The sequence below is a fragment of the Mauremys mutica genome, chromosome 21, assembly GCF_020497125.1.
Source record: "Mauremys mutica isolate MM-2020 ecotype Southern chromosome 21, ASM2049712v1, whole genome shotgun sequence".
Lineage (NCBI taxonomy): Eukaryota > Metazoa > Chordata > Testudines > Geoemydidae > Mauremys > Mauremys mutica.
In genome coordinates, this window is record NC_059092.1 from 25,244,889 (window position 1) to 25,269,152 (window position 24,264).

General features: G+C 38.8%; 1 protein-coding gene across 1 annotated transcript in view; it reads left to right on the plus strand.

The window, feature by feature from the left end:
- The first annotated feature begins 496 nt into the window (after positions 1 to 496).
- The window catches only part of LOC123354471 (xaa-Pro dipeptidase-like), a 92,516-nt gene continuing 68,748 nt past the window's right edge, over positions 497 to 24,264 (plus strand). Inside the window, exons 1-4 of the mRNA XM_044996581.1 lie at positions 497 to 514; positions 1,269 to 1,285; positions 7,369 to 7,437; positions 18,092 to 18,169. Of these exons, the coding sequence (XP_044852516.1) occupies positions 7,403 to 7,437; positions 18,092 to 18,169 (113 nt within the window). The 5' untranslated portion in view covers positions 497 to 514; positions 1,269 to 1,285; positions 7,369 to 7,402. The remainder of the gene's footprint in view (positions 515 to 1,268; positions 1,286 to 7,368; positions 7,438 to 18,091; positions 18,170 to 24,264) is intronic.

Here is a 24,264-nt window from a genome sequence, read left to right on the forward strand (position 1 = left end):
TAGTTCAAAACCACCTGCTTGCATTTCAAAGGGAGTCTCAAGAGGATCTGTTCAAACAACAATAGTTTTGAAATGTGAAAAGGTTTTTTTGTTAAGTGGCAATTTCCTCAAAGGTACACTGATTAATTATTGCATATCTGAAAGTCTTAAACTGCACAGTGATAACTCATGTAACTATTTTAAGGTAAATATTTGGTTTTGGTACAAATATTTTAATGCTGTATTAACCCAATGAGTATCTTCCTGGACCATTCAACATATTATGTATTCTACAAAAAGGGGCATTTTTATGCCTACTACACCATACTGCTACATCATATAAAAATGAATTCCTAAACTACCACTGAGCAAGAGGTTTTGTTGAAATGACTCCAGAATCTTGAAGCAGCAAACCAGATTGTTCTGTGTTCTATTCCATCCTTTCAGGGAGCTCTTGGAGGAGAATGTTGAGTAGCTGTTTATTCACCCCAAAGTCACACGCGTACTCTGGGGCCTCTCCTGTCCAGGAGACACTGTAAGGTTCTTTGGGCCATAGTGCCATGGAAGGCTGATGACACTCTGCTTCATCTTGTTTTTTAAAGATGTGGATGATGCCATTTCTTTGTTTTCTGAGTGCCTGATTAAGACAGAGAACTGTATGTTGGATGATTTAGTTTGGGATTGGTCCTGCTTTGAGCAGGGGGTTGGACTAGATGACCTCCAGAGGTCCCTTCCAACCCTGATATTCTATGATTCTAAGATGTAGGGTGAAATCCTGGCCCCACTAAAATTGATGGGATTTTTGCCACTAACTTCAATGGAGACAGGATTTCACTCTCAGACTTGCAGCACTATTCTCCAGATTCTATTCACCTGATGATTTCTTCACGTTTCTGGCCAGACACCAGGAAGTTTTTTTGATTTCTTTATATCTTTGCCTTCTACCAGCCTCTAAGGGCTGTATGCATCTGGCTGTAAGGATGAGGGGAGACAGGAGGAGAGGTGGAAAGGAGAGGGGCAGAAGGCTGGCAGCTAAGACTCCTCTCCCTTTTCTGAGTGACTACCAGGGTGTCAGATCTATAGCAGATACTAAAAGTTGGAAACCTGAAGGTAGAAAGGGATATTTTGGAGGGTGAAGAGCAGAGGGAAGAAGAAATATGGACAAAGAGGCTCAGTTAGCATTCATTTAAAGTAGGTGACAATTTAATTTTGGCGGGGAAGAGTGTGTGTTGGGGGAGGATTGTGTGGACGTTCTGTTTCACTTATTTTGTACTTTTCCTTCCAAATAGAGAAAAGAATCTGGAAGGTAGGAAGGATTTGGGGCCAGGAGGAAAATGTCAGGCTTTTCAATTTCACATACAAAACTGAAGAACTAAAGCAGGGTTTAAGTTCATAATTTAAAGTTAAGTATGTTTGTAAGCATTTACATGATCGCTAAGGGAAAGTTTGAGTACTCTTCCCTTTATCCCCCAAGTCCTAAAAAGGAGTACATGCTGAGGGCCATAACTCCAATTGTTCATATCAAAATGGGGAAGGGAGAGGAAAATGTTTGGAAATGTTGATATTGCCTGAAAAACCCATGGGAGTTGTCCATTGTACATAACACAGAAGGTTGCAATAACATACCACTTGGAAGCTGAAAAGCAGTAGAAATGAATGAAATATGTGTGCATTGCAGTACAAGATCCATGTATTTACTGAAGAATCTCACTTAAGCCAATGAAGCATCATTGGTTTCTTTCATTTTGGATGAAAATTTTTCTCTGTACTTACCCAAGTTTGTTAACTCAATTGCAGCATTAAATAAACTATCTTGACGACTGAATCAGACTTTGGCTCAGTGGAAGTCAAGCATAAGAAGCACTGTCATGTATCTGTCACAAGAATAGAAATTGGAGTTAAATTCTTGATAGAAAAAGTAACAAAGGACTCTACTTTCTGCACTCTGTCCCCTATATTTTTTCTCTCTACCATTCTGTTTCTATTGATATAATTATACGTGGTACTGATTGTTAGACTAGACTCAAAAGATTTTATTTGTTTGATGTGATTTAGAAATAGTAGTTTCTTGGTCCAAAAATATCTAGTCTCAAAAGAGACTAGTTGAGATGTATAGCATACTGCTCTCTTCTACACATCCATTATCTGTTAAAAAGAACACCCTTGACAAGAATCATAAATAACATATTCTTTGTTCAGTTCACCCAACGTTCACTTCTTTCTGGGAAATAAATACTAAATGTATGGGGATAGGTCATATATTACAAAGAGGAAGATGTCAAAAGAAGAGAAAAGTGAAAAAAGTAGTTAATGAATATTGATAATACTCCTGGATTTTGCTCCTTTATTCCATGCATGCAAGGTATTAAGTGAAGCTATGTTAAAATTAAACTGATACCTTATTTAGTTTCCTTTTTCCTGGTCAAGAGATCCCATTAGAATTATCAGCGTGTAAGATACTGCATTAGAAACCCACCTAAGGATTGCCATAAAAGCACACACAGCAAGTGTAAAATATGCTACGAGAGATTCTAATCATTTGTTGACAGAAAAGATAATCCAAAGTAGATTTTACATTAAAATAGTTTGAAAAACCCTTAAACAATCAGGTGGTCTTTAAAATTTTCTTACAATAAAATAAGGCAGTTTAACTTTACTTGTATGCAATAACCGCTTAAGATACTGAAAATACTGGTATGTGCTTGTGGAAACTGAGGGAGTTGTGTATTATTTTTTATAAAAGATGCTCCTCAAGTTATCTGTTTGATATTAACCTATCTGAATGCCAGAAGTTAAATCAAACAAGGCTGTTAAGAGAGAAGCCAACAGGAAATGAAACAATGGCTAAGATAAGAGTCACGAAGAAAATAATGGAAAAGCTGTTTATTGGAAAACTCCCGCTAAGGCACTGGTCACCCTGTAGCTGTGACAGTGCTTCTCTGTTGTTTCCAGTGGCTCAAAACCCAACATTTCTAGGAGGTAAATTTTCTTGTCCCTTAAATTAGCATTGTCAATAAAGTAATCAAGCATAGGCATAGCTGTGGGAATAAGATTACCTGATGCTTCAGATTTGAGAAAGAGTAAGCTCATACTTTAGATTTTCTTCAGCTGTAATAAAATAGGGGCTAATGTTTGCCCTATTTTAAATCAATGACAAAGAGGTCGTTTTTTAAAATTATCCTTAAACTCCAGAAGACACGCTTTCAGTCAGTTATAATAATTTTAAAAAGCTGAATTTTGAATGAAAACTACCTGATAGTATTTGCTCTTTTAAAAATTAAATTGTCGTTTCAAAGCAGTAAAAAGAAGATACAAGTTCAAACAGAACCATGTGGATAAACAGAGTAACATCTGACGTAAATAGACCAATGACTGATCTGTATACACCATGAAGATATACAGTGTGCAGGGTGACAAAAAATACATTTACTCTAAAGGGGAAAAAAAGACGTGCCAACTGCTAGCACCTGTGATGCATGCATTAGAAATTCTTAGACAGATGATCCAGATTCAACATAAAACCATATTAAACATACATAGAAGCTGGTCATAAAAGTGGCTAGCCTAAATGCCAGACACAGTGTTTCCAATATAACTGCATATGGATTTCCAGATTTAGGCCTTGTCTACATTAAAGGGAAAAGTCGATCTAAGCTACGCAATTTGAGTTATGTGAATAGCATAACTAAATTGACGTAGTTTAGATCTACTTACTGTGGGATCCACACTACGCGATGTCAACGGGAGCCGCTCTCCCGTCAACTCCCCTTATTCTTCTCGGTCAGGTGAAGTACAGGAGTCAACAGGAGAGCGATCGGCGGTCGATTTAGCGGGTATAGTGCCGATGCACTGATAGCCACAGCATCGATCCTCCAGTAAGTGTAGACAAGCCCTAAGTCATATGTCCAACTTGCAGTATTTCGCTCCCTTAACTTTTGCATTGCACTTGGAGAATGCCATGAAGATCCATCAAATTTATTAATCAGAAAAATATATTCTGTTTCATATAACTCTAAGCTGCATTGTTCAATGCAAAATTCTTACAGAAACTACAGCACATGGGGTGAAATTATGGCTCAAACTCCCACTGACTGTAATGGAGCCGGGATTTCACCCAGAGTGATAGAGGCCACCTTTAAGATGCTGGACATACAGTTGTTAACTTGAAAAAGCCAGCAGTAGTATCTGAAGTGCTACAGTTATATCTTATACTTGCAATAAGAAATAACTGTGGAAATTCAGGTGCCACTGTTGGCAGATGTTGACTTTTTTTATGGCAACCACGTTAGCATATAGTTTATAATGAATCACTCAACTGAGAAAGTAATACAACAATGTGAATAATTTTACTCCTGTCTCTAGTGGAAAATACATTACCCAGTAAAGATATACTATCCCTGGCTCAATCACATTAACAATGCCTTTTTAGTTTTTCTTTTTTAAAAGAAATCCATAACATGTGAAACAACCAATGTAACCATTTTTTGGAAGAAGGAAATGGAAAGTTCAGACAAAAGGTAGATTATATGTAGCATCTCTTAACTTATTTTACTACCTTTTATTGCTAAACTGGGAATGCAGCAAAAGATAACTGTTACATTACTGCATGAAGTTTCATATAAGTTCCAGCTTTACGAATATGTGGTCATTTGTCACATGGAAAAATAAGCCCTGCTATCTTTATATCATCTAAGATAGAAGGAAGTTTACAGCTTTCATTATTTCATTTTTAAAGCACTTTAGAAGGTTACTGAAAGCTTGGAGAAAAGGAAATATTTCACTCAGTCACTTAAATACTAAGTAGGGGTTTATAAAAATAACACTGAAAGCTATTTAAATAAGCATTACTATACATCAGAGGTCGGCAACCTTTCAGAAGTAGTGTGCCGAGTTTTCATTTATTCACTCTAATTTAAGGTTTTGCATGCCAGTAATATATTTGAATGTTTTTAGTAGGTCTCTTTCTATGAGTCTATAATATATAACTAAACTGTTGTTGTATGTAAAATAAATAAGGTTTTTAAAATGTTTAAGAAGCTTCATTTAAAATTAAATTAAAATGCAGAGCCCCCCGGACCGGTGGCCAGGACCCAGGCAGTGTGAGTGCCACTGAAAATCAGTTTGCATGCCGCCTTCGGCACACGTGCCATAGGTTGCCTACCCCTGCTATACATACATATAAATATAAGATGGAACTGGGCAAAATGTTTGGGTGCATGTTCTAATAGTAGAACATCTAGGTTTCTGATTTGCAGAAACCTAGAATTTGCAAATGGAAAGAAACATAGGTCCATAAGGTGAAGTGATAGTGGAAACTGAATGTGTGACTGCCAAATGGAAAATTTATAGCATCCAGTTGCGAAAGTTAGAAGGGCTCTTGTTATCCGATTTCTTAATTTCAGAGTATCTCCCAGACTCCTGTATTGTTATCCTCTCCTTCTGACTTTCTCTTTGCACACTTCTAAATTTCCAGAGAGATCCAAAACTAGTAAAATATTGTAATTAGAGATGAGGAAAAATTCTATAAAATCCATCTCCCTGAAAAGTCAGGATTTAGTCCTTAGAGAGATGGTTCTGTTTTCATTTCCTTTGTGTGCATAATTTTTGGGGGGGATTGGTGTGTATCTTTTCAATTAATTATCCCTTTGGGAAGTTTTGAAATATATTTTGACTCTATGGTTGTTTAAGTAATAGTCTTAATGTCCTTCAAAGAATGAACATTGTGTTCTGTGGGCTGCTATTACAAAAGGACAAAATCATAACGTCTCTGAAGTTTGAATGGCACCATTATTACTGTGTGTTAATGAAATGATTTTGGTATTACAATAAATGAGTTTTCCGAATCCATTCAATATTGAAGAGAATTGGATTGTAATTAGAGCATATTTCACAAAGAATAAAAGAGTCCGTGATATGTGCTTAGCTCTTATAGCACCTAATCCTGTAGTGATTGTGCTGTGGGCACATCTGCCCTCATGTGCAAAGGACTTTTACAGCGCAATATTTGTGAAGATGAAAATTCTTTTGTGCTTTCAAGGCTAAATAGCTCCCCCAGGAGGACAGTGCTGCAAAGAGCATAAACTTCCAGAATGCATTATTTCATATATAAAGCAAGCACTTTTGTAATATTTCCTTATCTGGCTCTTATTTACTACAGTATAGTCTTGGTGTTGAGATCCAGATCTTTATTTCATTGCTCACATTTGAATGGTAAGATAACTGAGGTATTTAAGCAGCAAAGAATCCTGTGGCACCTTATAGACTAACAGACGTTTTGCAGCATGAGCTTTCGTGGGTGAATACCCACTTCTTGCATCCGAAGAAGTGGGTATTCACCCACGAAAGCTCATGCTGCAAAACGTCTGTTAGTCTATAAGGTGCCACAGGATTCTTTGCTGCTTCTACAGAACCAGACTAACACGGCTACCCCTCTGATACTTGAGGTATTTAAGCACCTTAAGTGAAAATAAGTAGTTTCATGTTTTCAGTGTGTAATAGAACACACACTTTTTTCCTGTTACGCTTACTGTGGATTGTAGTACTGTACTAGTAAAATGTGCCGGATTGTGGGAGAATAGTCTTTTTATCTGGAGAACAGGTGCAGCATGGGCAGCTGTCCTGCAAGTTCCCACATACACTGCTAGTTTGCATCAACCTGCACTAGCGGGGACCACATGTAGGTGTCAGAGCCAATTCAGTGGTGTGCAAACCTGAAACTCTGAGATTTTGAAAAGGCTTGGGCTAGCCTTGGATCATCTTTCCCAGTGGGACCCCTGAGTCCACTCCAGAAAAAACTCCTTTACCTTTGTTTAGGTAGGCCTCTGTTGGTGGACAGAACTAGCCTATCTGAGGAGTTGCATTTCCTTTTTGAAAAATATTAAGGTAGGGGTTTACAACAAATGTGGATTGTATTTGTAGTTGGTGTTTCAGATATGCCAGAAGAAGGTATTTTATTCAACTCTGTAATCTTAGACCCAGGCAGTTTAACAATTGTTTTCAGCCTTTGATCCTTTAACTATTTATTAGCTACTTGGTTCTAAGGTCAGGTAAACCAGTGTGTTCCAAAGTTGTTTTACTGTGCTGAGTTACTAAGGAAAGCAATTTACCATTCTTCAGAAATTAAACATGCTTCACTGCAGTTTCAGTATTTTTCTGTTGCAAAGTTTCATACCAGGCTTGATGACAGGTACATGATGAAAAATACACAAACTGGCTGAGATGAGAGAATGTAGGTTAATTTGATTGTTAAATTGAGCAGAAATTCAGGGAGATATTTGTCAGGTAGTAGAGGGACTTGCACACACAGGTCTCGCTTCATTGCAGTCTTGCTTGCTTGCTTTGTGGTGTTTCTGAATAAATTATTAATTACTGATATTTTTTTATTTGCAGCCTGTTCCAGCATTATTGCTATACTCGCGGTGGCATGCGCCATACTTCTTACACTTGTATCTGTGGCAGGTAAGATCTTTTTGTGTACTTCTGTAATATTTATCATCAAGATCCCATTGGAAGTGTGTAAAATTATTTTTACCATATATGTTTGGAAACAAGTAAAGTGAGCTTTAAAGTTTTGTTACTGAGAAAATATCAGGGAGATGGCTAGCACTGTGTAAACTAGATAGGTTACAGATTCTGCTGCACTCAGGAGATTACATGATTGCCAATATTGCCAGTATCACATTTATGCTCACATTTGTGGGGCAGTAGGTTTTTTAATGACAGCATATGAAGAAAGACTTAGTATCTTCTCTTTGTAGTTAAAAAAAAGTACTTTCTCTGAAACATTCTTTCTTTAAAAAAAAAAAAAGGCTTTCATATCATTTTCAAAATTCCTGGTCTCTGAATTTATTATACACTGCAAATAAACTAATCTTTTAAGGAAATTTTGCTGCATCTCTCTTTGCTTGCTGAACATCTGCTGTTGAAATTATATTTTTGTTAATATTGCTAAAATATAATTTGTAATTCTATAAACATAAATTTTTTTAATATGTAGAACTAGAAGAGAAAATAGTAAATATTTTACTACATGGATGTAAAACTCATTCTGTGAAGAGGGTTTAACTGCATTTTTCATTGTAATCCGTGACCAGATTTTCAAAATTAGAGCCATATGGTACCTTCAGTCCACAACAGATCTCCCACTGATTACCATGAAAGGGTTGCTGTATCAAATAGTATAAAATGGCCTTTATGCTGTAAAGTAAACTAAACTTTAGGTTCATAAAGTTGTTGTTGCATTCAGTATCACTCGTGGGCAAAAATGATAAAGGGCACTTTAAGGATTGCTGGTTTTTTTCTGCCATTTGCAGAAAATGCTCAGTTGCTTTTTTGTAAATGCATTTACTCTCTTTGCATGTAAAATTATAGTAATTGCATATGCAATTTTGGTACTGAATTGTGCACCTAATTTGTTTGAAAACTTGCCCTTTATTCTCATTTGACTTGAGAGTTCTTGCTCTTTTCCTGGGAGGTCAACAGTTGATTTTCAGTCACTAGTCTGATGACCTTAGTCATGGTTTCCCACTTAATAGGATGGACTTTGTAAAGGCGATCATCTTCCTGGTAAAAAGAGCAACAAAATAAGCCAAATTTTTCAGGGCCAACACACTACGCAGATCGAACCTGCCAGTTGAATGTTGAAGGCCTCTCACAGTCCTAGTGTGACCACCTGGAGAAAATACTGAAAATGACCAACATCGATGGCCTTGTCTTCCAGGCGATCCATGTTGCAAATGAAAAAAAAGTCTCTGTTAATACAAAATCAATGGCTATACATTCATAGCCAGCAATTACCATCCAAAATACTGGCAGGCCAGTAATATGTGGTTCTACTTCCTATAGCACACAAAAGAAACAACTATAATCTCCATGTGCATTGGCAAGCTAACCATCATTCATGTATATAAACCAACTGGTACACAGTGGCCTCAACCAGCTCTTCAGAATGCATAGGATCCTGCTGTATTTGTGCACGACTTTTAATAGTCACCACATACAATGGGGCTATGCAGCAAGCAACATTGCAGGTGAAGAACTGACACACTGCATGTTGGCAAATGATATGTTCCTCCTTTTTGATACAGAACAGTGCATCACTTTCCATTCTGTAAGATGGGGCAGAGGATACTGCCCTGATCTGATGTTTATTTCTAAAGATGATTCAGGCACACCAATACCTATATTGTGGATCATCCTTCATAATTTCCCAAACAGCCAGTACAGACCAGTACTGACCCATACTGGCATTCAAATCCCAGTTCTCTACTCAAGATTGGCGCAGCGCTGGAATATCAGAAAAGCAGATTGGACCATTTTCACTAGGACTGTGGACAACACAATCTCCTCTGCTCCCCCCGCACCAAAGATGTTTGACTGTTTTACTGCACTCCTAATCTCCATTGCAAAGAAGAATACACACCTGAGACACAGATCGTCATACATTCCATGCTGAACTTCAGAGAGCCAAGAGCTCCTCCACAAATATGACAAATGTAGAGAGACAGACACTGGAAAAGCCCTCCTGGTGTCAAATGGATGCAGCAAGGGGGAAATGGTGGCCTGAATGTGTAGAAGGTCTAAACTTCGCACACTGGAGCAGATGCGCCTGGAACCTGCTGACACACCTGAGGGCTGCAAATCCCACATATGCCACTAGCCTGCAGGTGAAAGCCAGTGCCATCACTGCTAAAATTTAGTGGACGTCAAAACAGCCTGTGAACAAACAGTATCAGAGACAAGTCCAGCATCAACTTCGGCAGGTAATGTCCACGTGCACTCCGTTGTCCTAGTGGTCTGGACACAAGTAAGAACATCAATGCCACCACTGCAGCCACAAAATTGGGAAAAGATGGTATCTATCCTAAGTTCATAGGTAACCTGGGTCCACTTGCATGGAAATGGATGGTGCACCTTTTCACCAAGATCCTGCAGACCAATGAAATCCCCTGTGTTTGGAGAGAAGCCAAGGTCATTGCACTCTTAGAGCCTGGAAAACCTACAGATCACCTTCTAATCACAGACCAATCTCCATCTTGAGCATCAACTACAAGGTGATGGAGCATATGATTCTGAACCAAATCGGGCCCACTGTGGACAGCAGCCTATCCAAAGAGCAAGTTGGTTTTTGACCGCATAGAAGTTGCTGCAACCAGGTTCTGGCTCTCACTAAAAACGTCGAGGCTGAATTCAAATGAAAATTCAAGACAGATACCGCTTTCATCGATCTGTCAGCATCTTACAACAGTCTGGAAGGATGGTCTGCTACTGAAACTGGCCAAAGCGATCCCCTATGTGTGGGTTTTCAGGCTGTTGAACACCATGTTTAGTAACCATCATGTTTAAGGTGTGCATATACGTCAGAGCCGACATTACTGCCTTGTATCTGAACTCGTGTTATATGGGGTGGCGTTACATCAGGGTAGAGGTGTAGGAGTAAATATTTCAGTTTACATACAGATTAGTCACCCTTAAAAAATCAATAAACTTTACTACTAACTTACTAACTATTATTACGGCTGAATGCACACTTGGGTATCAGACTGCACCTTGAAGGTCTTTAGGTAATTTCAACCAAGACTGTGTCACTTCAAAAGTAATGTTAAGTGTAGATGTGCATAAATGCAATTAAATAAGAATACCAGTATTTGGTTACTGTGGCAGGATGGACTAGGTCCGGAGGCCCTATTGGAGGCCTCCTGGCTCTGCATCAGCCTGTCTGAGAATATAGCAGAGAGAAGTCCTCCAGGCAGCCTAGAGTGGCTGCAGAAGAATGGCCAATCTGGGGCCAGAAGGGCCTTACATAAGACAAGCAGCAGAGCAGAGAAGTTCAGTTGCTGTGTGGAGCTCCAGGAGTGAAGACTGGCTGGCTGGCTGAAAGAGCAGCAGTACCAAGGACAGCTCACTGCAGACAGGACTGAAACCCAGAGAAGGCTGCTGAAGACCAGGTGCCTGGCTGGCAGGAAGAGCATCAGGAGGAAGGCCAGTGCGGGCAGGCTGAAGCCCAGGGGGACCGAGCACAGAACCTGGCCTGGCCAGAGAGGTATCGAGGTGGGCCCCGCTTTGTTGATTGAAGACTGAGCCCAGAGAGGGCTGCTGAAACACCACCAACTGACATAGACCCTGGCTGGGTTGAAGAAGGCAGTGCCTCTGGGGAAAAAGCTGAAGAGCGATAGCCCCATACCAAGGCTATGCTAAGAACTCGGGACTGTATTCTCTGGAAGAAGGGACAGTTTATACAGATCGGCCAGAGGGCTGAGTCGCCGAAGATCCACCAAGAGAACTATCAGCCAGGGGGGTGCTCTTGAGAGCTGGGTGTCACCTCGATATAAGAACTAAAACCAAAAGCAGGATTACACCCAACCAACCAAAGAGGGGCTGCCTGTGAGAGGCTGGTGCCACCCTGAAAAAAGACTGTGATTACAGGTATATCAGCCAGAGAAAAGGGGGCGCCCATGTGAGGTGCATGCCAACCCTGTTAGTTACTGATAATTAAATGTGTATATTCAGATATATCTGCACTTTACTACTTCAAAGCACTGTGTAAACATTAACTAATTATCCTTTTCAGTACCCCTGGGAGATAAGTAAGTAGCCATTTTTACATTGGAGAAAACTGAGAAGTTAAGTGACTTGCCCAGTGTCACTCAGTGAATCAGCCAGAACTGGTACTCAGGAGCTCCTTCCTCCCAGGCCCAGTCTTTTCAGACCACAGTGTCACTCTTTCAAAGATTAAAGCAACCACCTTGCAGCCGCATATGCTTTTTTAAATGAACACTGTAAATAAAGAAAGGTATCCTTGTAGCCGTGTTGATCCCAGGATATTAGAGAGACAAGAAAGCAATATCTTTTATTAGACCAACTTCTGCCAGTGAATGAGACAAGGTTTCGAGCTACACACACAGGACCTGAAGAAGACCTCTATCTCAAAAGCGTATCTCTTTCACCAACAGAAGTTGGTCCAATAAAAGATATTCCCTTGTCTACCTTACCTTGCTTTATAACAGTTGCCCAAAATAATGTCATAAGAAATTTTAAAACATACATTGAAATGATATATTGAGCATTTTAGTAAAAGCATCAGATATTGCAAGAATGAAAAAGCAGCATTAGAGAATCACAGCTCTGCAATCTCTCACCTGAACTTGAAAACTTCTATAGGACATCCAAATATTATATACTTTTATTGAATACATTTCTTCCAATATTACTGGACAGTACTAAGCAATGGGATACACAGGGCAAAGTACCCAGATCCTGAGCTAGGAGTAGAAGAATTATGAGATTCCATCCTGAGATGGGTAAGGGCTGGAGGTTGAACACCTTAGGGGAAACACTCTGAGAGACCAGAAAGATTGACCAAGGTGCAGCTACAAGAGCTCTAGTCTCTTACTTCACAGGTGTGATCAACAGCTATTTGGCAGCTGTTACCTTAGACATGGGTGTTTCTCAGGTACTAGTTTCCTCCGTTGGTTATCTCAGCTCCCCACATCAAATGATTCTAGTTATATAAGAATAGGTAAGTAAAACGGCTCTTTGTATCTGTGGGCCTTTATAAATCCTCTTGAGTCATGTTAGTAGAGTTAATAACTCTCTCTGCCCCTTTCTTTTAATTATAATAAAAAATATTTCCAGTCTCTCTCAGATCCAGAAGTGTAGAGAAGCTGCTTAATGCTCCCTTTTGGATTAAAATTATTCTCTCTAAATCACAGAGGAAGTAGCTTGCTGTTGTAGTTTATGGTATCTTAATTTTAATTCAGATTTTCCTGATATACAGCTAATTGTTAGTTTCAAATTGTCTGTTGCTATAGTTTTTCCCTTTTAATTGCTGCTGTTATTACACTCTCTTTTAATTGCTGCTATTACATTCCACTTCTCTTCCTTCTGCTCATTTCTCTTTTCACAGTCCTTTCTGACTGACAATATGTTCTGAACTTTTCTGACTCCTGCAGTTTGTATTCTCTCAGTGGCATGAATTTACCAAGTTATCCGGTCTTTTCCAATTCTTCAGATTAGTAACAATTTGGAAAAATTGTTAAAGGAATTAAAATAGAGGCAAAACATCCTCTGGCAAAACTTTTAAATTTGGTTGCCTAAAGATAGGCATTTAGATCCATATTCAGGTACATAAATATGTGTCATGATTTTCAGAGGTTTTGAACATCATATGAAGTCAGTGCTGAGCACCTCTGAAGTTTTAGGATGCTTAAATATAGATTTGTCACATACCATTTTAAAACCTTTGCTGTCTGGAAGCAAAGTAATTGTTTCTAAATTAAGAATTGTGTATACCACAAGTGACTAATACTGGCAAATCATTGAACATCTGATTTAAAATCCAGATTTTATTTTTGAAAGTTTCTTTGAGGTCAGCCTAAAAGTGTAGCTGCAGCCTTATATTTGAGCTGACTTCTGGCGAAATATTAGAACTTCTCCCCGTGGGCTGATGTCACTAAACCTGGAGGTGATGTCTATAGGTCCCAGATGGACAGGCTTCTGTAACTTCACTCATAGAGCACTTTTTCCTGTCTGGTTCATGGAATGCTGATGTTGATAACTTCTGAGAAGGACATGCGTCTTCTCTCTCTTGACAGAAGCACTAGAAGACAGTGGGTCATAGGCTGAATGAAAGGAAATCCCAGAAGACTAGTGTGGGTAGATTAACATCCCAACTTGGTGCAAACTAATTGTCTGTGTAGACAAGTCCTCAGAAATGTCCTTCCAGTTGAAGGAAAATATTTGCTCCTACGCATTTAAATTAAAGAAAGGGCTTAAATATAGTAATTAATGCTCATTAATAAAGGAGTGATTTTTTTTTTACTATAAACCTCTACAATTAAACCATAACCTGAAATCCAGCATTGTTGGATTTGGAATACCTGTTGCTAAAAACATTCTGCGTAATGCATGTTTCCATAGTCACCATAGTTTTTCAGTACATGCATTTTTGAAGACTGTTTTACATTTTATATATTATAATAAAATTATAAATTGATATGATCATGTAAAACAAATTAGGAGAATCAATATGCATAACTGGTATGCTGCGTGATACTCAAAGCTGATCCCATCACGTGGTTATATGTAAACTAGTTTTCTACAGATACATTGTCAGAATCAAGCCCTGAGGTGCCATGTTAAATATATATTTTTAAAACTGCTCATACAATATTTATATCTTGTTTTATCATCACTTTTTGTAAAAAATATTTTAAAAATTATATTATTGAAATAACACAGCTAAAATCATGACAAACTGTGTTGTAGGGCTTGTTTTCATGCATGTATGCATGTAACATTGCAACCCATGCATACACTAGAAATTAACCAGCTGTAGGGCTATTTATAGTAGAAGATGATGCATTTAATTTTTTTCTCACTTTTATTTATTCCCATAATTATCCATACTTACCAAGAATGAATAGAATCATAAAATCTTAGGGATTAATCCTACTAACTCTACTCTCTCAAGCTCCCATTTCAATGGGAGTTTTGCCAATGTAAGATGTGTAGGACCAGCCCTCTAAAAATTAGAACTCCCAACACTTGTCTTGGGAAAGGATTCCATAGTCTATTTGATTTGATCATCAGGAATTTTTACTGTTACTTGACCTAAATGTATGTTCTTTAAAAAAAAAAAATGTTTAGTTACACCATCTTAGATCAACCTACACAATTCTTCTTGGTCCTTGGCATTTACAACCTTCATATAAATGTGTACAGCTATTTTCTTCTTTGACCCTCTCCTCATCATTTGGCCAAGTAATTAACAGTGGGGCTGGTAGCACTGTCTACTGTTAAGGTTGTCTGACTCTTCCCATTATAAGACTGTTTGTTTTCAGTCGCTCATAACTTTGCCAAACCTTTGCCGGATTTTGCAGGTTGATGTCTCTGGCTGAACTGTTTTTGAAACAAATTCAGACAGAATGGTTCAATAGTGTCTGAGAATAAGGCTTAGGAAAAATATGTCTCTCCAGGCTTTTCAGCAGGGACTTGAAATATGGCAGAGGAGTGTGGTCTGTGTGTCAAGGATGTGCCTTTTACTATCCCATGAAAATCTGCCCAGACTTGGTCAGGTTGTAAACCTTTGAGGAAAAATCACTGTTTGCACATGCTCAGTAGAGACTAGCTAGAACTTTGCAGCTGAAAACTCAGAAGATTTCATCCACACTGAGTTTGCTGCAGCTTGGAACTGAGTGGGACTTTCTCTGCAATTGCAGCTCCAAGCTGTGCTGGAGTCAGAATGGAAGGCAAAGAGATTTCTCTCCTGTGTTCTCAATTTACCCCCCTGCTGATATCCAGGCAGTATGAAGAAGGAAGTTGCCTGATTCAAATTTAGAGGGGACAAGAGCTCGACCATGGAACGGGGAGAGTAGATTGAGACAAGGAGGCAGAGTGGGGGAGAGCCCTCGGCTAGAGCGGCCTGGAACTGACTGGGCCAGGAGACTGGGATTCAGGGCTGGCTCTACCATTTTTGCCGCCCCAAGGAAAAAAAAAAAGCCACCCGAACTGCGGAAGCACAAAAATAAAAAAAAAGCGCACGGACTGTGCCGTCCCAAGAATGGAGGGAATGACGCCCCTTAGCATGTGCCGCCCCTGGCACGTGCTTCCTCCACTGGTGCCTGGAGCTGGCCCTGCTGGGATTGATTGGAAAAGGAGACTGGTACTGAGATCAGGACCCAAGGGAGGAGACTGGAACTGGTAGTCGTATGGTAGGGAAAGGCAGAGGTATTAATTTGTTACAGTTGGAAGGTAAGTAGTAATGAGGCAGGAGATTGCAGGAAGATAAAGGACAGTCTCCTGGTTAAGGCAGTTGAATGCTGCCCTGTAGAATTTGATTCTCTGCTTCTGACACAGAGTTCCTATGTGATGCTAGTCAAGTCACTGAAACCAAACTTTTTGCAGGTGGTCACTTTTTGCATCTTTTCCTCATTTTCTGGATGCCTGATTTGAAACCTTGGGGTCTGATTTGCAGAAGTGCTGAGTACTCACAGCTGCAATTGAGTTCAGTGGAGCTGTCCTTGAACATATAAAATGCATGTTAAGAACTCTGAAAAATCAGGTACTAGATGTGTCAAATTGGACACCTAACAGTAGTGGATACTTTTAACCTTAAATCTCTCTATGCCTCAGTTCCCCATCTGTGGAATGGAGATATCACCCTTGCATTTCACAGAGGTCTTGTGAAAATAAATTAATAGTTGTAAAGAACTCAAATGCTGTAGTGACATTCACCATAGAAAAACCCATGAAGCAATTATTAATTTTGTATTCGGAGCAGGCTTGGGTAATATGCAGTAAATAAGGCTTGGAGCCATACATTGAACAGTGAGAATGAAACAAAATATTGAATAGCTGCTCATGAAGTGAGCACCGACACATCTTTGTACTGAATGAGGCAGGGGTCCTGTGGAGAAAAAAATAGTGGATGATCATGTAAGTAAAGACTGTACCATGCATATGCAGCAGGGAGCCAAATTAAGATTGCTTGGGCAATCTTAATTCTGGCATTTCTTAACTTTTGAGTGCTTGACATTGTAACCTTGTAATGTTCTTTTAACATTTGACAGTTCCTTTCCTCATAAATCAATCCCACAACACTCAGATTTTGGTGCTTATAATATGAAAATCCTTAGCAATGAAAAAAAGTTATTGATCAAAAATGTTAACAGGGCCTAGACCTTTAAACTGCATGTATGCAGAATTTGTACATGCAGTTGCTATGAATGTACACACAGTTATGTTAATTTCATGGACAAGTGATCAGTTAGACATCTAAGTGGCCACTTCTGTGCACAACTACTAAATATGCATTGATGGTAAAAGCTCTGCAAATAATGCATGTGTATTTTCATTTCTCTAACTGCATGTGTACAGCGCTAAAAAATCTGTCCTCAAAAATATTTCAGAGGGATACTTTTCTCTCTGATGTGACTCCATTGAATTCACTGGAGTTAAGCCTAGGATGATTTACATCCAAGACACTAAGCCACCCCTTGACCAGAATTGAAAGAATCCTATTTGAACTGGCAAGGTTTTGATAAAAGGTTAGTCACACATTGACAGCTGAAGTTGAGAAGTGACAAAGATGCTACCAGTATATCTGTTCTGACACATGTATTTTTAGCTATAAAACAATTCTTTTAGCCTCTGTGAAGTAAAAAATGAGAGAGCACCTATCTGAGAAGAATAACAAAATGAAAATAAGTAGAGCTTGAGATCTCTCCTATCTTTTAACTCAATATTTGATAGATCCAGAGGAATAACAGCAGACTAGACAAAACAAGGCACTGTGACCAAAAATAGGTCACTGAATGGATCGGGAGTTTTCAGAAATGTGGAACCAAGTGCCTGTACTTCTCTGGAGACTTCTTGCTTCCCCAGTGATTCAGCAGTTTACTGAGTCTGGTTTATAAAAATAAAAAATGTATTTTTTACAATGAAAAGCTGACTTTCTCTTTTTACTCCACAAAAAAGTAAATATGTTAGTTGTTATGCCTTGTATCATGGCTGACATCTTGCACTCTGGGAATATCCCCTAACAATCTGGAATGTATTCATTCCTGTAGGGCTCATACCTAACCATGCTAGAGGTAAGTTTGAACAGCTCACTTGAACAACTGAATTTTTTCCTGCCCCAGTAGCTCCAAGGGAGTTATTAAACATCCCAGATCTTATAGTGACGATTCAGTTTTATACCACAGTAACATTTAAGCTTGAACAGGGAAACTTGTTATTTTAAAAAGTAAGGAAGTTCTCAAAGGAAGTAGAAGCATATTAGATGAAAATTACTTTTATGTTGTTACATATATACCGCTGTAGCATATATGGGGCTCCACAAAATATGTTCCCTCCCACAAACGGCTTACATTCTAAAACCTAGATTTTCAGCTATGCCAATAGCTTCTGTGCTCAGCCGAGGGATACAAAGCTGGCAGTTATGACTGTTTCTGGAGCCAGTTCTAGGTCAGCCTCAACAGGTTGCACGATATTGGGCCTTAAAATATCCTGGTGGTATTTAAAGAAAACTATTTTACACTTCACGATTTTCTTTCTCCTTGTGTTTTTAATTGTTTTTTATGTTAATTCTGTGTATTTTATTTTTCAATGTCAGTGGCAACAATTCCTCTGTTTTGCACTATGGACATGCTGGAGCCCCAAATGACAAGACTGTTGAAGATGGAGACTTGTGGTAAGTTAAAGGATTGTTTAGTGTTGTTTCTTAGCTTTAAAAAGAAACAATCTCAGCACTGTATTTGAGTTCCTTTAGTCTTAATTTGAGCAGTAAAAAGATGGCCACCTAAGGATTAGGGTCCACATCTTTAAAAGTGGTGTACAACTTTCGGAGATGTGGCTTTTTGGGTGCCAAACTTGACCTGTTTCTTTTTTTTCTCTTCGGAGGTTCTGGGCACCTGTCTCTCCAATTTGGGGGTGGGGTGGGAAGGAAGGACCCAGATTTCAAATACTTAGTTTAATGAGTAATTAGGTCCAGGGTTTTGATTGAGTGTATTTTAGAGATAAAGGCCAATTGCAAAATCTAGATCCAGGTTTGTATTTGTAACTTCAAAGGAGGTGCTTGAATCTGGGGTTTTAGTTCAAGTCCACATCTATTACTGTTTGTGGTTGCTAGTTAAATAATTGGTTAAATTTTAACATCGACCTGATCTCTACAATGTAGCATATGTCTGCATACTTTAGTGATGATATTGCAGATGAAACTGCAAATATAATCATCGTTGAGTTAAACTGGTGTAAAATCATGTCTGTGAGTGTATAAAAAGTAGATGATGTGGTGCATGATATAACAAAAGGCAGCTTTTGAATTTTTCCTCTCAAGATCTAAGTCAAGGGGTCACGTTCAAAAAGAGAAGTCCACCTATAATTAACTCTAGGTGAGTTAATGGTAGACATTAGAGATCGAAAACATCTACTAGATTATCTAGTCCATTTCCATACTATTACAGGATTGCTCCCTACAGGCATGCAGGTGTATATTTTCACATTTGTTTGCAAAGGTGTAGAAAGTTATATTAATAAGCTCAGAAGCTATTAAGGAATAGAATTGAATCATAGATGCACAAATATGCCTCTTTGGCTAATGTCACAGGCACTTCTGCAGATGCAGCAGATTGAGCTAGGTAGGTAACGTCTTTATTAACAGGGTAGAAACATTTTTAAATAATTTTTGTATAGTAGTATGTTGTCTGTTATTCTTGTCTGGTGTGAATAGTCTACTGAAAGCCATCCAATGTTCTACTCTATTATTCTGTTTTGTCACCATTTTGTATCAGAGTATATAGAGAAGTTTATCATATTATAGTGGCTAATTGGATTAAGTAAGATATATGAACACGATACAGTAGTGGCTAATGAATTATATCAAAATTTTCCAAATGTCAGCATGCAGCATTCAGGTACTCCATAAAGTGGTTACTGAGGGAACAAGAAGTGTTTCCATAATGTATTATGATGTCATGGATTTATAATTTAACCAAAAGTGTTTTTAAAGAGGGTGGGAAATGTTATTAGGTGACTTCTTAGGCCAATGTTATGAATGCAGTCCACTTATTTATGACCTAAGGCAGGGATTGGCAACCTTTGGCACACGGCTCGCCAGGGTGCTTACCCTGGCAGGCCAGGCTGGTTTGTTTACCTGCCGCCTCTGCAGTTCCACCAGTCGCGGCTCCCGCTGGCCACGGTTCGCTGCTCCAGGCCAATAGGGGCTGCAGGAAGTAGCAGCCAGCACATCCCTCAGCCCGCGCCTCTTAGGTTGGGCTTAGCTTACTATATGCTAGCTAAGCCTAGCTTCAAATGAACCTTTTTCTTAATGTAGATGTAGGGTACCGTCTTTAGCTCAGTTTTAACTGGTCATGTTGTCACGTAGACAGAAGGCTGGGCTGCAACTTGACTTAGCTAAATCTAGCTACAAGTAGGAAAAAGGTCAAAGTTTATATCAGGCTTTCCTAATATATGTTAACCATTTTTCATGGTCCAAACAAATCCCAAAGGAGTGTTGAGACTTACTGATGGCCCAACGATTGTGGTCTTGTTCTACTGCTGCTCATGTTGTACCTGCTATGTGACTACAGGATTTCAATCCCTAGTGCTGGCAGGCTGTGCTTTTGTTATCTCTGTACTTAATGTGGAAAAGAACAACAGAACACTAGCATAGAAATCTGATCTTTTTCATAATCACGGTATGAAATTTAACAAAATTTTGTAAAAGTATTTTTAAACACGCTCTCTCTCTCTCTCCCTCCCTCCCTCCCTCCCTCAAGCAGTTTTGTAGGCAACACTTCTTAAAATCTTGAGCTACCTTGCTGTAGCACAGTAAAGCTTATTATAGCAACAGGAAACTTCAGAGTGTTCTTCTCTGGGTATTCTATCAAATTTCTAAGTTCCAACTCATTTGTTTAGGTGTTAATGAGCAACCAATTTAGCTCTAATTTTCTCATGGACTGGCACATTGAAAATGCTATATAGTCCAATCATGAAAATCCTATATATATTGTTGCATGTAAATATTTTTATTTTAACGTACCTATAAGTTCTGATATTTGACTCCTTATAAAAAATTTTAATGGCTGCTGGGAGCCCTCTGTTGGAAAAGATTGGGAAATCCTACAGTACAATACACAAGGTTAAGAAAAAAAAATACATCTCTCTGTCTGGTCAGATGAAGGCAGAAGTGGTGAAAGATTATTTCTGCTTCTGCCTGCTTATTGATACATAAGTTGTTAAATTAATCGTACGGGATCTGAAGTAAGACTTTGGTAGGAATACAATGATTTCTATGAAATATTCTTCAATTGAATTTTATACTTTTTTTCCTAGTTTTTTTTCAGTTGATATAAGTGGAATTCTGCATCTGTTATAAATATTACATATTAAACAGAACATTGCAATAAATATGCAACTCCATAAACTATCTGGATACTGAAAAACCTGAATTTGGAAGAAACAATTAAGTGCCTGCTCAGTTTTTTAAATCTGTTACATCATCACTATTGCTGAGCACTCCTTTATGGCCAAGTGTGGCGCGTCTGTGGCCTGCCTCAGTTTCCCCCCTCAATGAGGTTTCTTAAAGAGCCTGGTCAGGGAGAAGCCAAACACTCTGCTTTACAGCCATATATCCCCCTTTCATAAATCCTTCTGAAAGGAACACTTGCATGTTGGTTCAAAGGCTTTTACCTCAGAGACTAGATAAAACTTGGAAGTCCCCTAGAGTCTCCAGCACCAGCTCCTTCTGCTGTAAGGCCTTAAGCTTCTCCGTTACGGGCTCTGCCGTCTTTCCCATGCTTGTTCAGGGTCTCTCGTAGGCCTCCATGCCTGGAGAGCTTTTTCCTAGTTCATGTTCCCTGGGAGCTCACCTCCTCTGGATCTTCCTTTCTCCTCAGGAGCCCTTGTCTAACTGAGGCCCTTATCTTTTTATCATGCCCAGGTACCGTAACTGCCTCCCAGTTACTCAGTGAGTTAAGTAATCCCAAGTGAACCTGACTTGCCTCATTACCTTTTGTGAATCCTGTCAAAGGTAGGCTAAGCCCTTGACCCCTTTAGAGGACCAGCTATCCTCTGATGAGCTGTAAAAAGGATTCCTGAATCTCTAATAGTGTGCAGGCCTATGATTTTAGCTGCTCTCAAGCACAGTAGCAGCCTAGCACAAAGCATATGAAGTGTCATACACAGAAATCAATGCATTGTATTAGGAAAATCTATGTATTTTATAGACCAATGCGCAATTCATTTATAACCCAATACATTTAATTAACTATAAATATCACTATTAAAGTAAACCAGTGTTCCATATACAAGTTAAGATGTTTTAAATTAAAATCCACATAGTGAACAAGTAAATCAATACGGTCTACTAAAAAAGCTGTTTTCATAAAGCAAATATGTATTATTCATGCAAGCAAAAAGGTCATGCAAATGAACCAGTATGCTCACTACACATGTTGATCACAAGCCTACATGCAGTAGTTTCATTTGAAATTACATTTAAACAAAATCTTTATACCTGAAAATATTGTCAAATTGATGTATTAAAAATGTAGCCCGCTCTGGTAACATAAGTCAAGTAAAGCCAAAACACTGGTTTCCTTTGGTCATCAACAGCATGGATAAAAAATGAGTTTAAGGCTGAAATTTGCTACATTATGCCAAGGTATTGCAGCATTTATTTTGTCATAAGATAACCACTGTTCCTGGAGCCATGCTGTAGCTGTAATGTTTCAAGTTAAAGAGGGGAGACAGGGCTAGAAAGACTGAGAGCCCACCACTCTGTACAAGGGTGACATACTGCCAGTTCTCTGGTGTCTTCTGACCCAGTCCTACCAATGCTGTCATGTGGGACACAGAGCCACAGGACAGTTATGGGATGAGGGGGAGGCTGGTGATAGAAAGAAGACTAGGGTGTAGTGGGGGACGGGGGGATGCTTTGAGGGCAGCAAGGGGACATTTGTAAAGCAATAGAGTGTCAATGTGGGGAAATGACATTCTTTTGGTTTGGAGCTATCTGTCCCTTGAGCATATGGCAGTTAAACTGGATGGAGTCTGACTCCTACTTTGCCTTCTGGGAGCATCAGGCAAGATGTCAGTTTCCCACATTGGGCTCCTCTCCCACTTCGTTGTCCTCAAAACACCCCCTCTCCATTCTACCCTAGGAAGTAGATAGGCATCTGGCTCCACAACTGTGTAGCATGGGAACAGTCCCAGATGGTAACTTGAGCTTGACAAACCCTGCTGATGCTAAATCTATAATGTGTACTTTTATATTCTGTGGCACCTTATAGACTAACAGACGTTTTGCAGCATGAGCTTTCGTGGGTGAATACCCACTTCTTCGGATGCATCCGAAGTGGGTCTTGCATCCGAAGAAGTGGGTATTCACCCACGAAAGCTCATGCTGCAAAACGTCTGTTAGTCTATAAGGTGCCACAGGATTCTTTGCTGCTTTTACAGAACCAGACTAACACGGCTACCCCTCTGATACTTTTATATTTTGACTCTGAGATGTATCCCGTAGAATAATTTGAGTTCATTATATTCAGTTTGCTAGGTAGGTTCTTAGTACAGTACAACATATTTTTTTGTTGATTACTGTTACTGCCAGATTTCTGAGGGAATTTTATAAATTCATTGATTTATTGAAATTGATCAGCAGGGTTCCTGTAACCTTTGATAATTAGGAAATTATGCCTATAATCCTAACATAAAGACTTCATATGTGAAATCCAAATTTAAATGTTTTAAATGCTTGAAAATACATTTGAACCCAGATGCCACAAAAAGAGAATATAGCTGCTGTTGCTGGACACTGTTTTGTGTCTATATTTTAAGGTGCATGTTTCTGTCTTTTTATTGTTGTTGATAGATGTGCCCCAAAGAAAATTTGGCATTTAGTAAGTTAGCTATTTTTGGCAGCCTTAAGGATCTGATAACATTTTTAGGACTGATTTATGTATTCTTGCTTGCAGAATACTAAAGATAATCACAAAGTCTATTTAATTGCTTTATTTAAAAAAAAAAAGTTTGGAGGTATCCCTGTAGTAGTTCACACTATTAACACAGAAGTGGTCTTTATTCTTAGTGGTATGATCTCCCCCCATGTGCATTTGTAATGCATGCACTTTGGTAAATAGAATCCTGTGAATCTGTTATGTACACTTAACTCACAGTGAAGTCAGTTGGAGTTTTCTGTGCATGAAGTCTGCAAGATTGGGCCCGATTGTAGAAAAGGCGACTGAAGAGAAATACATAGAGGATTCTAGCCAGCCCTAAAGCAAATCCAAGGATGTAATTCATTAGGGGGGACTCAAATGAAGTCATAAATAATGAGAGCTCAGCATGAACCACTTATGAACTGCAGCAGACCTGTGAGAGAGAATGTTAACCTTGTATTCACTCTGGAGCTATATATTATTTATACAATAAAATTAACTGTAAAAGTTTAAATGGGAGGATGTTGGCGTTTCAGGTGATATTTTTGCCTTTATTTGACCATTTTTAATATGTTCAGCTCTTAATTCACTGATTTCAATGAAAATATTAGAAAGTGCTACAATATCTTTTGTGAAGAGAGCTACTGTCCCATCACACCCCTTCGCTGCCATCATTGAGCTAGTACATCCACACAGTGATGTCAGTAAATTAATCACAGCTTTATTTAGTACTTAAATTCTGAAACCTGAGTGCTGTAGACAAGTTTTATTCAAATAATTTTTTTTATCATAAGAATTGCAGCATAAAAATGTAGCCTTAATACAGTCCCAATAAAGCATAATTAAA